This window comes from Haliotis rufescens, unplaced genomic scaffold (genome assembly GCF_023055435.1).
Source record: "Haliotis rufescens isolate VD_foot unplaced genomic scaffold, xgHalRufe1.0.p SCAF_7, whole genome shotgun sequence".
NCBI classification, from domain to species: Eukaryota; Metazoa; Mollusca; class Gastropoda; order Lepetellida; family Haliotidae; genus Haliotis; species Haliotis rufescens.
In genome coordinates this window covers 11,531,719-11,548,026 of record NW_025964361.1, presented here as the reverse complement: position 1 = coordinate 11,548,026, position 16,308 = coordinate 11,531,719, and the positions used below count along the sequence as shown (strand labels likewise).

General features: G+C 40.7%; 1 protein-coding gene across 2 annotated transcripts; it reads right to left on the bottom strand.

Annotated features, from left to right (window-relative positions):
* Nucleotides 1–11,929: 11,929 nt before the first annotated feature.
* On the bottom strand, nt 11,930–15,944 carry LOC124114836 (protein shisa-4-like). Of its 2 annotated transcripts, XM_046475622.2 has the most exons (5): nt 15,786–15,944; nt 14,682–14,793; nt 13,499–13,695; nt 12,482–12,619; nt 11,930–12,433 (listed from the first exon to the last, which is right to left on the bottom strand). In XM_046475622.2, the coding sequence occupies exons 1-5, from the start codon at nt 15,832–15,834 to the stop codon at nt 12,423–12,425; spliced, it is 507 nt and encodes a 168-aa protein (XP_046331578.2). In that variant the 5' UTR covers nt 15,835–15,944; the 3' UTR covers nt 11,930–12,422. The 2 variants fall into 2 exon arrangements, with proteins under 2 accessions (XP_046331578.2, XP_046331577.2); XM_046475621.2 differs by having other exon boundaries at nt 11,930–12,619.
* Between the last annotated feature and the right edge of the window lie 364 nt (nt 15,945–16,308).

Genomic DNA, 16,308 nt, shown 5'->3' with positions numbered 1-16,308 from the left:
CATCATCGGTGGCACCCGTCACAAACACATGCAAATACAAGTCACCTAAAACAAACACGGGAACATAAGGTACACGTCAAATAAGGAACTGCATCATACATAGTTTTTGTTCATGATGGGTCACATCTGGAAATTTCCTCCATGTCAACCATAAAACGTTTTTGACACTCTTTGGAATCTTGGTAAAAATTGCATGTTCGATTGAGCCCCAAAAGATGTGAAATGTAGACACCAAATGCTGGAACTGCTGGAATATTGCTCGACATAAAGGGAAAGTTGACTGTTGGAAAGTGGAAGTTATCCCTCTTGTAATACAGACATGTGGAGACTGTTTTGTCACTCTCACTCTTTATACATAGAACTAAATGTGAAACAGATGAGGTGGTTTCACTGGTCTATTATTGTTAGGTTCAGGCGGGTAAATCAGTGGAAGACAATTGTCTCTATGACCGTTATTGAACGATACATATATATATATAGCACATTTTATCCAGATAGTTCCTGCTCAAGAGCGATCAGTCATATGCTCTTTTCAAGAGGATGATCTTGAGGGTTGACCGGAAGCTGCTGACCACCTTGGATCTCATGACATCCACTGGAAGCTCTTCCCATGGAGCAGTGCCAGCCCTGCTAAAGGTTCTGTTTCCATACGTTGTTTCTGGGCTGGTGGTACCACTATCGGTTGTTGGAATGCAGATCGTAATGCCCGTTCAGGTTGGAAGGTACACTGCAACCAGACCATTGAGTGATTTGTAGACACATACCAGCAGCTTGAACATAATTCTATGTCTCACCAGTAGCCTATGCGATTCTTTGATGATCGATGTCACGTGGTCGCGCATTCGATAACGTATGATGAGCATGGCTGCTGTATTTTTCACACCCTGTAGCTTGTCCAGACGAGTTTGCTGAATACGATGCAGGAGACTGTTGCAATAGTCTAACCTTGAAGTGACACATGCGCTAAGTATTTGACAGCATTATTGTCCACATTGCAACTTACACGTCTGATATTCCTTATCTGATGGTATACAACTGAATGTTGACTCTATTATCATGCCTAGATTCCTTGCATGACTGCTTGACTGATCAATATTATCCTCATCCTCCCTGTATATTCGGAGTTGAAACCAGGGCGGCATTAGTTTTGGATTGATGATCAAAATTTCATTTTTGTCTTCATTCATTCTGAGGAAATTGGTCATCATCCTATTTTTGTGTCAATAATGCAGGCTGTGATTCTCCAGAATGTCCCTCTAACCGAATGATAGGATGTACATAATGAAAGGCATTGGGCCAAAAACAGATCCCTGTGGCACTCCAAATTTCATTTCCCTTATACAGATAGATAAATAGATAGCTGTAGCGGTAGATTACATATATAGATGCAGAGACAGATACAAAATATATATAGATGTACAGGTATATAACTTATAAAGACATATAATCAGATAGACATGTATAGAAGTATAGGCCAGTAAGCATAAATAGAATTATAAATTAATCATATGTAGATAAACAGATAACTGTACATAAGATTAACATGGAGATGCACAGGTAGATGTATATAGATATGTGTAGATATTCACCTAGATGTACTTGTTTTGCTACAGATCTTGGCAACACAAGGCCGAAGATGAAGTCCCTTTTCTCCTCACATGTCCATTATGTGTTTATGGAAGAGATAAGCAAATTTAGATAAAAACATAACGTTTTTACCAATACATGATATGTGAAGGGTTTCTGACTGGTTAGTTACGGGTCTAAATAACCTTAACCTAACTTACTGGGGTCCGTGGCTCGCATGAACAGTTGTTGTTTAGTAGCTGTCACTACCTAAGCGTTATGTCCACAGTTACGTGTCATGTTGCATGGACGAACAGCTTTAGCTTGTTTGAGTAAATATATTGCAGTTGTATTTACATTTCGTTAGTTTTATTCTTGTCTAATCTGGCTTTGTGCAACCCTTAATCAAGAAGAAAAACAAACACAATGCGCTCCTGGTGGCCGTGTCATGTTCTCCAAGTTGGTTTTAGATTTTACAAACTATGTAACTATGCTGTTGCTATTCCTGTGAGAGCAAAACAAAAACACTATTTGTTTCAAAGTGTGGGCTGTTATATATATTGTAAAAGGTCTATATCAGTAGCGCAAACATTCACGCACACACAAACACACACACACACAGACACATACAGACACACACACACACACACATATATATATACATGTTTATATATATATATATATAATTTGACGTTTAAACGATATACGGCTTTTCCATTGGACGAGAGGTCGGACACATGACGTTTTTCATACGTTTTTCACGAGACCGTGTTCTTGAAATGAGGTAAACACTGACGGACTACTTCCACATTCCTGGGGAAACCCCTGGGAATTCCCTAGCACGAAATCATACATAAGCATTATTTCTGATCATTTAGAACCTTTAATCTTGGTCTCAGCATTTCAGTACACATTTAGAAACGTAAGAGAGCTTGACGAATTTCCTCGCTGCGGCCCATCCTAATGTACAAACGAAAAAGTGCACATCCAAACTATCGTCAGTATCGACTCGATCTGTGTCTAGGCTGACAGTGACCATCTCCGGCAATCTACGAATTTACCCTAGTGTCTGTTTGACGCACCTTTAATCACGTTTCAATAATCGGTCAGTTGATAAATGATGACTAACACATGTAACCGCCACATGTTCATAAACAACTTCGGAAATCTTTCCCGTCACGTTTATCGTGTCGGCCATTTTGACGTCTTGTACTTGATGTAAATTTATTACGACTCGCTGTCATTGTGACTGACTTACTCAGGTAGTTCTTTACAGACCTTTCTAATCTAATGGTGATATTATTTGAACACGTGTTGCGTAAGATGTTTCTGAAGAGCAAGTTATGCATCCATACGCTCATGTCACCTCTCTTTTTGAGGAACTATTTTATATTGATAAAATATTATAAGTAATGACTTTCACTTTGTGTGAGTACATTGGAGTATGAACCTTCATAGAGTGATGACCAAACTGTATGAACGTTTTCGCAAGTTCCAACGTTCATAGAGTTTGGCCCGCAAATATATGATACAGTCATATATGAAGTTTTTGTGTTTATTAAGGGCGTTTACCATTACAAAACATGAAAACGGTTTCAGTTAAACTGATAAATTGGTTGCTATTAGCCGTCGCTATCTGAGTGTCATTCTAGATCCGCGTCTGCAGGCATTGATTGTTATACCTGTTTGTTTGCGATAATGTCATGACCGATTGCCTGCCAGTGGCTTACATGACGGCCAACCCGTTGATAGTCAATACACTTCCTCAACTTCTTCCCTACAGTCTTCAAACATCGACGGTCCAATCAGCTGCTATGGCTGGTGTACAAATAGGATGTGTTATCCTTACCTTGGTAACATTTTGTAAGTATGAGTTAACAAGATATTGTTCATGATGACTTCATGACACGCGGGTTTTCTTCGTCTAATTCTACCCTTAGTGGTTAAATTTGACCTTTCCTAAGGTTGTTTTGTGGAACATGGCCCAGTCCATCAGGCAGCCGCCAAACGTCTATTACACACTTGTGTATATCCTAGTAACTGGAATGCGTGTTACCCAATATCTTTTTTGGTACCCTGTGTACACTATTTTCAGGACATAATCATTTGCAGAAGCCTCGGTCTGTTCAACTAGCCTCCTTCGTTAAAGGCAGACATAAATGATAATGCCCTGAAAATAGCGTTACTCTCAGTAAACACGTTTTGTCAACTTGTCATAACTGTTATTAAGAGTCATAGATTCACTTGACAAAGCGCCTGCTTTTATGATACATATATGATTGATAATTTCATAATAGAAGGGGGTAGCCTAGCTGGTGATACCGATTCCCCACATGAGTACAATGTGTGAAGCTCATTTTTGTACAAGACCGAGTGTCCCCCCCCCCCTCCCGTAATATTGCTGGAGTATTGCGGCGTAAAACCATACTCACTCACCCACACGCTCATAAAATAATTTTTTTATCAGACCTGAATGACAATGCCCTGAAAAATAGAGTTACCCTTATAAAATCAGTAAACACGTCGTGTGAACTTGTGATGACTGTTATTAATATTCCTAGATTGACTTGACTTAGCACCTGCTTTTCATGATACATGTGTTTTTGATTAATTTACGTTTAGTAATAGAACGTGAATAATTGTATTATCACGTCATGGTAAATAAGCTTATGAGCAGCCGAGCAACAACTACACTATTTGCTATGTCGCTGTCAACAACATGTCACGCGCTATCATGACCACATCAGTCATACATTGTACACACCTCTTTAATTTAATGTGTCCATTTACAGCTTTTGCATTTGAAATATGCTCCGAGAAACAATCAGACGGGAGTTAGGAGACAAAGACCTGCCCTGACTCGTGCTGTGGCAGCACGTACATTAAGTACTGTTGTAGCTCCTCGAGGTGAGTCTTCAATATCTAGTGGAAATACAACTCGGTCCTGTACTAAGGTATGGTCACACAAAGCATTAAGTGATGTTCCTGGTGTACGTAACACTTGGCCCTGTACCTAATAAAGTATGGTCACACGCAGCTTTGGGCACTTCTATCATACCTCTATGTCAGAATGATGCGATCTGATTAGTCCACGTGATCTTGATAAAATACTATGTCACCCGTCCTTGAGGGTAATAAATTTATCAGCTGGGGAATGAATCTCTTATACTTTGCCACGAGCATGTGAGGCTGCACGTCGATTTCTGAGAGGTAGAATACATAAATCCCTTATACCCCACTTCAAAGCAAACAGATCGCTAGACGCACGCTTTTTCCGAGTCACGTTACACGGCACAAGTTAACGTCAGCTCAATAGTAGAGCTGTTTTCAATCAATTTTGTATTTGTCTTAATTCTTTTGCAATGACACATAAAAATTGTCTGTAAGATAAATTCGTTGTACCTCTAGGTGCGTCTTTAATAGCTGGTGTATAGAACACTCGGTCATGTACTAAATATAGTATGGTCACACACAAGTACTGTTGTTGTTCCAGGCGAGTCTTTAATAGCTGGCGTATATAACACTCGGTCTTGTACTAAATAAAGTGTAACGGTGTCTGACTATTTGTCACAGTCATATGTGTCTTTGCTTTTAAAACGTTTCCAAAACCATACTCATTCACGTGAATAAAACATTTTCTGATACATTTCCGGAACATTTCGCAATTATTTTTTTCACTACCTTACATTATCGTGTGCGTGCTCGCGCGCGTGCGTGCGTCTGTGCGTCCGTGCGTCCGTGTATGTTTGTATGAATGATAGTTGATTGATAGGTTCTAAGACTAACATAGAAGTAATTGCGTAATAGTGAAATACTTAGTTTTGGACATTACATGATGTCATAGAGGTATATCCACAAAAGCTTGAGTCAGTTGAGAAATTGTTTCGCTGTGACCCGTATTTATATTTGAGATGGGATGAAATGAGAGTTAATTGTGCACAAAGGTGGGAATTCCCACACTCCCTATTATAAAAGTGAAATAAAATAAAACATTTGATCAAATGTCATGTGATAATCCCAATGAATAGTCCACTCCTTGCAGTAGGATTTCGAATTAGTTGCGATCGTTTCTCATGAGAGGGTCGACGTTGAGGTCGATACGTGTAGTCAGTGTGTGAAGTTCCCCTGACCTAACTGGTATCTCTGAACCTGTCCGATGACTGTTTCAGCACCGTAGACTTTCATTACCCAAACCAACTTTACCCACGAGTTCATGTGTCCTCGAAGTCTGATGGTATTGCTTATGCCATTGTACCCTAATGGAGTTGGTTATTGTTTTTTCGGCTAATGATCTATCGCTTACTTTGGAAGTTGCATGGATGTAGTTGTAGTATTGCTATCTACTGTTGCGAAAACAATATTCACTGGTTCCCTTGACGATTCCATACCTAAGTATCTCCCCGTTTCAGGTACGGCTAACACAGCCTATACTCCTGGGTATGGCTACCCGGTTCAATCCACGCTAGGGGCATACCCGCTTGTAGCAACCCATGCTCAACCATCCTATCCTCCAGAGCAGCAGGAAACATATCAGCAGGGTGGAGCATACCTGCCCCCACAAGGTGCAGTAAATCAACCCACACAGAGTGCAGCATACCCACCCCAACAAGGCGATGCCTCTCCCCCCACCGAGTGAAGTCTGCTAGTCTCCAGCTTATGGTGAAAATATATAATCAGCACCATAAAATAAATAAAGAGAAAAATCCCTTTCCATATCCAATAGAAACCTCTTCATAAAGCAGAGTCGGTTGTACACAAACACATACAAAGGCATGTCAATTGATCACATAAAAGACATGTTTGATGAAACTAATGCTCTCAAATATCCCAAATGATGCCACACAATATCATCACTTAATTATCGCACGCTTCATTGCATAACAACAATGTTTGTCTTCACAAAATACGGTGACAAATGATTCCTTTTTGGTAACATTGCTCTAGTGTATCAAGATTTAAAACCCATTATGTATGGTACTGAGTGTTCCGACTTACAAGGGGCGGTCGGGTAGCCTAGTGGTTAAAGCGTTCGCTCGTCACTCCGAAGACCCGGGTTCGATTCCCGACATGGGTACAATGTGTGAAGCCCATTTCTGAAATCGAACCCGGGACTTCGGCGTGACGAGCGAACGCTTTAACCACCAGGCTACCCGACCGCCCCTTAACCCTAGGGGATGTGTGTATGAGATCTCATGCAACTGTGGAGACAAATATATTGGAGACACTTCACGTCCCATTGCCACCAGAATAAAAGAACACAAGACCTCTGTTGAAAAATCTGACATGAAATCTGCCCTTTCAGAACATCTCATCAAAAATCCTAACCATCAATATTTCCTGACAACAAACTAAGGTTCTCTGTATCAGTCACTGGTAAAAGGAAATTATATTGTTATCTTTGTATTGTATTGTTATCTATTAATCCTACCTTGTGTAAACATATCATCATATATTTATATAACATGCAGTTCACACGTGATGTGACTTGTACATTGGACCAGAGTCCAGTCACATAACAGCGAAACTGACGTTCATAAGAGTCTGAATGACACATTTTGATGTTTACACGGTTTTCACGAGGTTATATTCTTGAAATTATGTAAACAGCAATGGACTACTTGCACATTCCTGGGTGAATGTGTGAGTGAGGTTTTACGCCACTTGTAGCAATATTCCAGCAATACCACTGCGGGGGACACCCAAATGGGCTTCACACATGTCGGGAATCGAACCTGGGTCTTCAGCGTGAGGAGCGAACGCTTTAACCACTAGGTTAACTGACCGCCCCTTCCTGGGGCAATCCCTAGCATGAATACATATGGATGCATGTTGTTTCTGACCATTGTAGACCAATTAAACTGGAACTCAGCGTTTTAGCCCACATTAAGAGAAGTCAGTGAGTTTGCCTGTGTATGAGCATTCACGAACCATCCAAGTGATCAAAAAGAAACAAATGCACATCCAGACTATCGTAGTATGGACTCGGTCTGTGTTAAGACTGAGAGTGACAATCTGCAGCATCTACGAATTGCCTCAGTATCTATTTGCCACATTTTTACAACCACCTTTTAATGATCGACCAAATGATCAATGATGACCACCACTTGTAATTTCCACAGGTTAATTAACAACTTTGAAAACCTTTCTCTGCTGTCGGCACTCTTGACGTTTTGTACTTGATGTAAATGTGTTGAGACAGAGTTACTGAAGTACTTCTAAACAGACCTTTTCATCCAATGAAGTCTTTATTTATAAATATATTTGTTGGAAACAAACAAAATATGTCACTGCAGAACAAAAATGTGAGTACAAATACATATGTATAATACTCATGTCACCTCTCCTTTTGAGGAACTTCATTCCACGATACAGCTGTTTGTTGTATGGCTGTCAGTGTAAACATGAAATCACACCTACTAAATGGAATTGAGTCAAACATCCCTCAAGGTATAAAATAGTGATATAAAAATTAAAAGAACTGTCACAAGCTCCGACGTTCATACAGTTTGACCGTCACTCTATGAAGGTTCATACTCCAATAAACTCATACAATTTTTATGTATATATATATTAACTCTATATGCTTACTCTGTATCCACCTGTTACACAGTATAGAAGAAGTTGGTATCCATAAAAAGTGTGATGTATTTGGATTGGTAAGTTTTAGTGTGTGATGATACCTCAGATTCAAAGAACATAGTTTCGAATTAGCCTGTCGATACTGGATAAAAAACAGTCTAAGATTGTTTAAAGTTGACAGAAAATCTGACCCAAAAGATGACGTTGTCTAGGTCACACAGAGACTTTTCAACTTTAATTTTCCCTGTACCTTGTCCATTAAGCTTTCGAAAGTGATCCCAAATGGAAAGACATTGAAGTTATTAAGTCCGTAAGAAGCAAAAGCAGTTACATGATTAAGTTTCGGATCCATTTTGACTTGCCAATATCCGCGAGCTAAATCAAGGGTAATAAACAATTGACAACCACTCTCCAGAGTTTTCTCTATTCGGGGCAAAGTAAAGGCACCTCGTAAAGCGATGTCATTTAACTGCCTAACATCAATAAAGAACCTGCAGGATCAATCTCTCTTGGTTACTAAACAAACAGGAGCAGGCCAAGGGCTAGCTACTTCTTGAGTCACCAAGTAACTTAAAAGGACATAAAATATTCATTCTGTAACATTTCTATGCCGCTCACCCAGGATAAAGTGGCTTGACAATCCGAACACTCTTGGACTCAATTCAGTTCAAGAAATGTGTGCATGTATTTACGTGAAGAGTATCTACATGGCAAGTGCAGGAGTGTTATTGGGAATCATATACACTTATAGGTGATAAGGAGTGGTTTATAAGTGACTATACTATGGTTTTAACCCAGGAAATCATGCAACCAGACCGGAACTGGGGTATAATTTCCTATACTGTTCTGTCTGTTTAATGTCCATTCAAAATACAAATATTATAGTGTGTGACATGTTTAATGTGACAGTGCATGTATCATTTAACAAGGAAAGGATTTGATTAAAAGTTACATGATAATAATAATGGGCCGTATGTGCAGTTGTTTGGATCCATTGGTTGTAGGTTAAAACTCAAGATCAGGGACCGATTGTAATCTGTTGTCTGTTTGCAAGCACCAAACCCGACATGTATATTCATTTGCGTAGATCGCTGCTCATGATATCAATCACTGGATTGTCTGGTCCAGATTCAATTATTTACAGACCGCCGTCCTATAGCTAGAATAATGCTGAGTGCAGTGTTAAACAACAAACAAACAGGTACGATTCCAGCTGTGGGATAGAATGGGTTTATTCCAATTCTGATTTTTTTCCTTTTCAAGTTTATGCATTCTTACAATGACATTACGCTCTGGGTTAACGCACCCTGAAATACATTCATCAGGTTCAGCTTCTCTTTTGGCCCATTGTTTGGCATGTGTTCGACAGCATCCATAATCGTTTTAAAGTTAACACTATGTATTCATGGACTGGTCGTCTCGGAGTCAGTATACTGTGTCTCAGTGGGGTATTCATGTTAAACTGCGGAATGGTATCTCAGTGGGCTAACAAAACAATCGACAATAGTCCAGACTAGTACAACCATCCACACCACACCTCCACCCTACCCACCCCTCCACACACACACACACACACACACACACACACCATTCCCATACACGTGCGCGTACACACATACACACACACCCTCAGGGCGTTCCCTCATGTGAGGGTTTACAGTCTCTAGTAATCCCTCAGAGACATGATTTCTCCTACACGTACAACACCTATGTGCGGGGTGCGGTGCTAAACAACAAAGAATCTTTAATATTCAAAGCTGGTTGGAATGTAAGGTGTTTGGAAAAAAATACAACCACAATCTCATTGTCATCGGGTCATAAAATGGTCTTGTCACGTTCTAGCGACCACACAGCTCTCTGGCTTTTATTATCCAATTTCCGACATCGTCTGGCAAAGTCCGGCTGTCATCGTTGATCAGTTCTTTGCTTTCTTTGTTGGAGAATTAATTGCCATTATATTTTCTTCCCGGGTGATTTAATGGCACACTCTTACCATTCATAGACTTGATGTATGTTTTGTCATTCATGTTTGCTGCCTTATTCATGTTTTGAAATTGTTTTTGTGACTATGATTTTGAAACATAAGGGGAAGATCCATGTACATGTAGTTACAGATGTTTCGAATGTATTTGTGATCGTTTTTGCCTCCTCAATAATTGTACATAGCTTGTTGTGAATCGGTAATCATACCGTTGGATAGCTAATGTTCAGCGCTTCATTTTGATACTATGTCTTCCGCTTGGATAAAGTAGTTAGTTTGCTAGTTTATGTATGTGTTTAACAGCATACATACATCAAATGGACGGGACCAAGTTCCCGTTAAGTTCGTTAAAGGCATGTTTGTTATAAACATTGTTTAATGTAGTCTTATACGGATTTAATAAGCTGGAATAATTGTACACTTTAGTTAATACAAGATGAAGAGTGACCGCAAACGTTTTCTGTAAGACTGTACCTTTTCACCTTTCGAAATTATTCGTTTGAAAATCATGTGTTTTGTGTGTAATTTATGGCTGTGAAACATGTATAGGCCATCCCAAAGTTCCAACGTGTAGCACAAGTATCACTGACTGTAGTGACAACAGAGGAGGTCCCCACGTCCAACGTGTAGATCAAGTATCACTGACTGTAGTGACAAAAGAGGCGGTCCCACGTCCAACGTGTAGCACAAGTATCACTGACTGTAGAGACAAAAGAGGCGGTCCCACGTCCAACGTGCGGTTCAAGTATCAGTGACTGTAGTGACAACAGAGGCTGTCCCACGTCCAACGTGCAGTTCAAGTATCAGTGACTGTAGTGACAACAGAGGCGCTCCCTCACGTCCAACATGTAGTACAAGTATCACTGACTGTAGTGACAACAGAGGAGGTCCCCACGTCCAACGTGTAGTACAGGTATCACTGACTGTAGTGACAACAGAGGCGGTCCCTCACGTCCAACGTGCAGCACAAGTATCACTGACTGTAGTGACAACAGAGGCGGTACCCCACGTCCAACGTGTAGATCAAGTATCACTGACTGTAGTGACAACAGAGGTGGTCCCCCACGTCCAACGTGTAGTACAAGTATCATTGTCTGTACTGACAACAGAGGCGGTCCCCAACGTCCAACGTGTAGTACAAGTATCACTGACTGTAGTGACAACAGAGGCTGTGCCCCACATCCAACGTGTAGTACAAGTATCACTGTCTGTAGTGAGAACAGAGGCGGTGCCCCACATCCAACGTGTAGTACAAGTATCAGTGACTGTAGTGACAACAGAGGCGGTCCCCCACGTCCAACGTGTAGGACAAGTATCAGTGACTGTAGTGACAACAGAGGCCGTCCCCACGTCCAACGTGTAGGACAAGTATCACTGACTGTAGTGACAACAGAGGTGGTCCCCCACGTCCAACGTGTAGTACAAGTATCACTGACTGTAGTGACAACAGAGGCGGTCCCCCACGTACAACGTGTAGTACAAGTATCACTGAATGTAGTGACAACAGAGGCGGTCCCCCACGTACAACGTGTAGTACAAGTATCACTGAATGTAGTGACAACAGAGGCGCTCCCCCACGTACAACGTGTAGTACAAGTATCACTGAATGTAGTGACAACAGAGGCGGTCCCCCACGTACAACGTGCAGTACAAGTATCTCTGACTGTAGTGACAACAGAGGCGGCCCCCACGTCCAACGTGTAGTACAAGTATCACTGACTGTCGGCACACACACACACTTCCAAATTGTAGTGCAGGTACCACTGACTGTAGTGTTAACAGAAAACAATTCAAGAATTCAAATTGTAGAAAAATACTTTTATTGTTGAAGGTTGAAATGGATTTGTCTAGTTACAGTGTGGAAAAGTAGTCGATATGATATGTATTATATGGACAAACACACTTAAAAAACATTAAATATACACAAAGCACTGGTACACATCTTAAATATGCCTTTCTTCCTTTTCGTGAAACGAACACATCAGTTACCTTTGTTGGTCGGAAGAATAAGCATTATACATAACGGGTTATAAATGTACAGACACTGGAAGAAAGTTACAAAATATGAAGCTCTTGTCACCAACAAATATTGCTGCCATGAGATGAAGCGTTCGATAAGTAAGTGATGATATTGTGTAACATCATGTGGGATATGTGCTAGCATTTGAATTTCGTAACGTTCTTTTATGGTGCTAATTATATAATTCGAAATAATATTATATCTTCGAAAGCTGGAGGGTGGCAACTGCCCTTGGTGGGGAAAAGGTAGCTCCTTGTTGGGGAAGTTACACTCCGATTATACACCACCTTGTGGGGGTGGGTATGCTGCACTTTGTGGGGGTGGGTATACTCCACCTTGTGGGGGTGGGTATGCTGCACCTTGCGGGTATGTTCCCTTCTGAGGTTGAGCGTAGTTTGGAGCAGGTGGGTATGCCCCTGGAGTCGCTTGAGCTGGGTAGCCATACCCAGGAGTATATGATGTGTTTGTTGTTCCTGAAAAGGGAATAGCATCATTAAGCTAACGAATGGGTGAGTGGGCATGGTTTAACGCCGCTTTTAGCAATATTCCAGCAATAGCATGGCGGGGGACACCAGAAATGGGCTTCACACATTGTACCCATGTCGGGATTCGAACCTTGGGTCTTCGGCGTGACAAGCGAACGCTCCAACCACTTCGCTACCCGACCGCCCCAGCTAACGAGTGAAACAATAATCAACTCCATAAGGGTACAATGTCACGCATGATTGATGCCATCAGGGTACGAGAACACGTGATCATTGCATTCAGGGTACGAGGACACATGTGATCCATGTCAACACAGCACGGTGCCACATATTCAGCCAGTTCTCAGGAGGTCGCCCGTCTCCTCACCCACAGCACAACAGGAACCAGAATCACAACCTGTACGATGTGTTAATTATAAAGCAGGAAAAGTTATAACATACAACCTTCATACCCGGACACACGTAGCTTGAAGTTAATACACTTACACTACATACACATTTTAATAATATGTTTAGTAATTTAAACAGCTGAAAATACATAGGTCTAAAATTGAGCATTGTGTGTGACGCATTGTCTGGCACACCTTTTGATGGCAACCAAGTGAACAAAATGAAGAGTTGGTAAAATACCATTCCTATCAACGTCTACGTGTATCCTTCTCAATACTGTGATATCCTCAAACATTACACCTTGTTGGTTGACTTTGTGTTGTGCATTGTCTCCACATCTCTTGAACAACCCTAGTGGGTAGACTGTATCTGTAAATCAGCCTGGTAATATATCATTGGATATGTGTAAATATGGAGGACCAGTTGAATAACCTAGCGGAGGGTTTTGGTAAAATCAATGGTGAGCGGTTGTCATACCTGATACTACAGTCATTTGTTGTTGGTTTTGCACTACGTGACCTCTTTGTCCTTGTGATGACCTACAACAGCAGACACAGCAGATGATGATTCCCACGATGAGACCGATGAACGCGATTACGCCAATGACGATGCCGACAATGGCTCCTGTGGTCCACGTGTAGGATGTGGTGAAGTAAGTGGTTCTGGTGCTGATGCTGAAACACAGTGATCACGGTCAGGATCAGAGATACCATTTTGGTCTGGAACTACACACACTGAAAACAGGTAATGACCTCACCATGGACACTATCTTATCAAACGTTTGATTTTTCATTGAAGTACGCCCAACTATGAATATAACCACATGGAGTGAAGGAATACCAGTATAACTGGATTTTAATTAACTCTCATTTGTTCACCTCAAATGTACATACATGCATCTATCTTATATAATGTGTATGCAGGTTTTTGTGTTAATTCAGTTCTGTGTGATCTGCGATTCTGTGGTTCCTCCACGTTTCTCAAGTTTGTACATTTTGTAAAGGTCACAGACCCATGCTTATTGTACTTACTTGTCAAAGAAAATTAATTTGCTCAACTGACTCAAGTTTTCGTGGATATACCTCTATGACATGTAATATCTTCAACAAAGGATTTCACTTTTACTTCATAAACATCACAAAATTAGTAGTAGTCATACTTTATGGCTGAGCGAACTTCAGTCCAATAAGTCAAGTATTCAGAATGCATATATCAGTAATATATCAGGAACGGTTGTTAAAACAGTTAGCACACATGCATCAAATAAATTGCAATCCCTGGGCATGGATGACCTTTTGAGGGAAAACCTTTCGGTTGATGTTAAACAGTTTTAAGTCCGTCCCACACGATGTGTATATGGGATAAATGTTTTAACTGCAGAAAAGTTTTTTTTCGAATAGATAAAACTTTAATGAGCAATACACAAACATCTTGGCAACAGCTTGACAACATCTCCGCATGTAAGTGCTCGTGAGAATGCACTTCTGGTCATGCCCTTCGTGTTGGTAAACATAATATTTCAAGTTCGTCGCCTACATTGAATAACAAAAGCAGTTGCGTGTCTACAGTGTGAGTACAACCCGCAGAGTGTTATCAATACCCACGAGCTATTCAGCTAGCATCCTGCTCTGACTGCATTTATGTGTTATTAAAGACTCACCTCGAGCTACAACAGTACTTAAAGTACGTGACGCCACAACACGAGTTAAGGCAGGTCTTTGTCTTATAAGTCCCGTCGAATTGTTTCTCGGAGCATATTTCAAAGGCATGAGCTGCAAATGATCAAGAAAATCAAAACATTGAATTAAAGAGGTGTGTACATTGTATGACTCATGTGGCCATGGTAGAACGAGTCCAGTTATTGATACCGATCTCGACATGGCATGTAAAGTAGAAGCTGTTGCGCGGCTATTTATAAGCTTATTTACTTCAACGTGACACAACAAATATTGACTTTCTATTACAAAACGTAAAGTAATCCATCACACGCGTGTCATGAAAAGCAGGTACTTAGTCATGTCAATCTAGGAATATTAATATCACAAGTTCACAAGACGTGATTACTGACGTTGTAAGGGTAACCATATTATTCATGGCGTTGTCAGTCAGGTCTGCCTGACGAGGAGAGCAGATGGACAAACCGAGGGCTTTCTTAAAAAAAGGTGTTACAGTTACAGTCATAGCTAAAATGGCTGGCATGTGTCCCTACCATGGTAATATCCCTAAACCAACAAAATAAAATCAAACAACAACGCATTGTAAGTTATTCACACAAACAATCTCGATCAGTTATAATTATTAGGTCAGTGTGACACTGGCCAGGAAACACCTCGTGGACGGTAATAGATAACTTTGGGGAAGTTTTATCATAATTCTAATCCATTACAGCTACAAATGTAGATAATGCAACAGCTGCTACTAAACTAATAATGCTAGGTTCCAATTACACGGGTGTACATAACAGTGTAATGGACCTATGGCCATTCTCTGATGGACGAGAGACCGTTCCCAAAAACAGCATTAGGTCAGGTAACCACAGAGGTTAAACTAATTAAGCTTACGTTTGTCTGGAGTGATACAAGTTTCACAAAGCTACCTTACATCGATCTTACTTTGATTTTAACTCGCCAACCTTTCTGTTATATTTGTTTTGTGGAAAAGGCTTTCAGACTTGGGCCCGTCTGCAGGGCAGTGTACACTTAGATGGAGAAAACCCGTTTGTCATCAAGTCAGCCTGAACAATATCTTGTTAACTCATACTTACCAAATGTTACCAAGATAAGGATAACACATCCGATTTGGACACCACCCATAGTAGCAAATAGGACGATCACAGTTTGAAAACTGTTAGATGACAGTTAAGGAAGTATATTAACTATCTACGGGTTGGCCTGTATGTAGGCCACGGGCAGGCAATGAGACATGACACACTTGCAAAACAGGTGTGAAAATGACGGCCTGCCGAGGCGGATCTAGAGATTGCTGACAAGCAGCTGATTATATTTTGTACAGCTAAAATATGTTCATAAAAACTGGGTTCACGTATGCATAAAATATTTTGAAGAAAGCATATAAGCTGATGTTTTGAAATGCTTCAGCTGTTTAAGTGAATCACCCTAAATATCTTGAACACATAATGTTATGAGGTTTCCAACCTGCACACCTGAAATGTAGTTGTGTATGTATATAACGTAAATACTAAAATACACTTGCCTTTCACAATAACAGGCTACCATGGTGATATGAACATTGTAATTACTCAACGCTTTTGTAAACCGGATCCGATC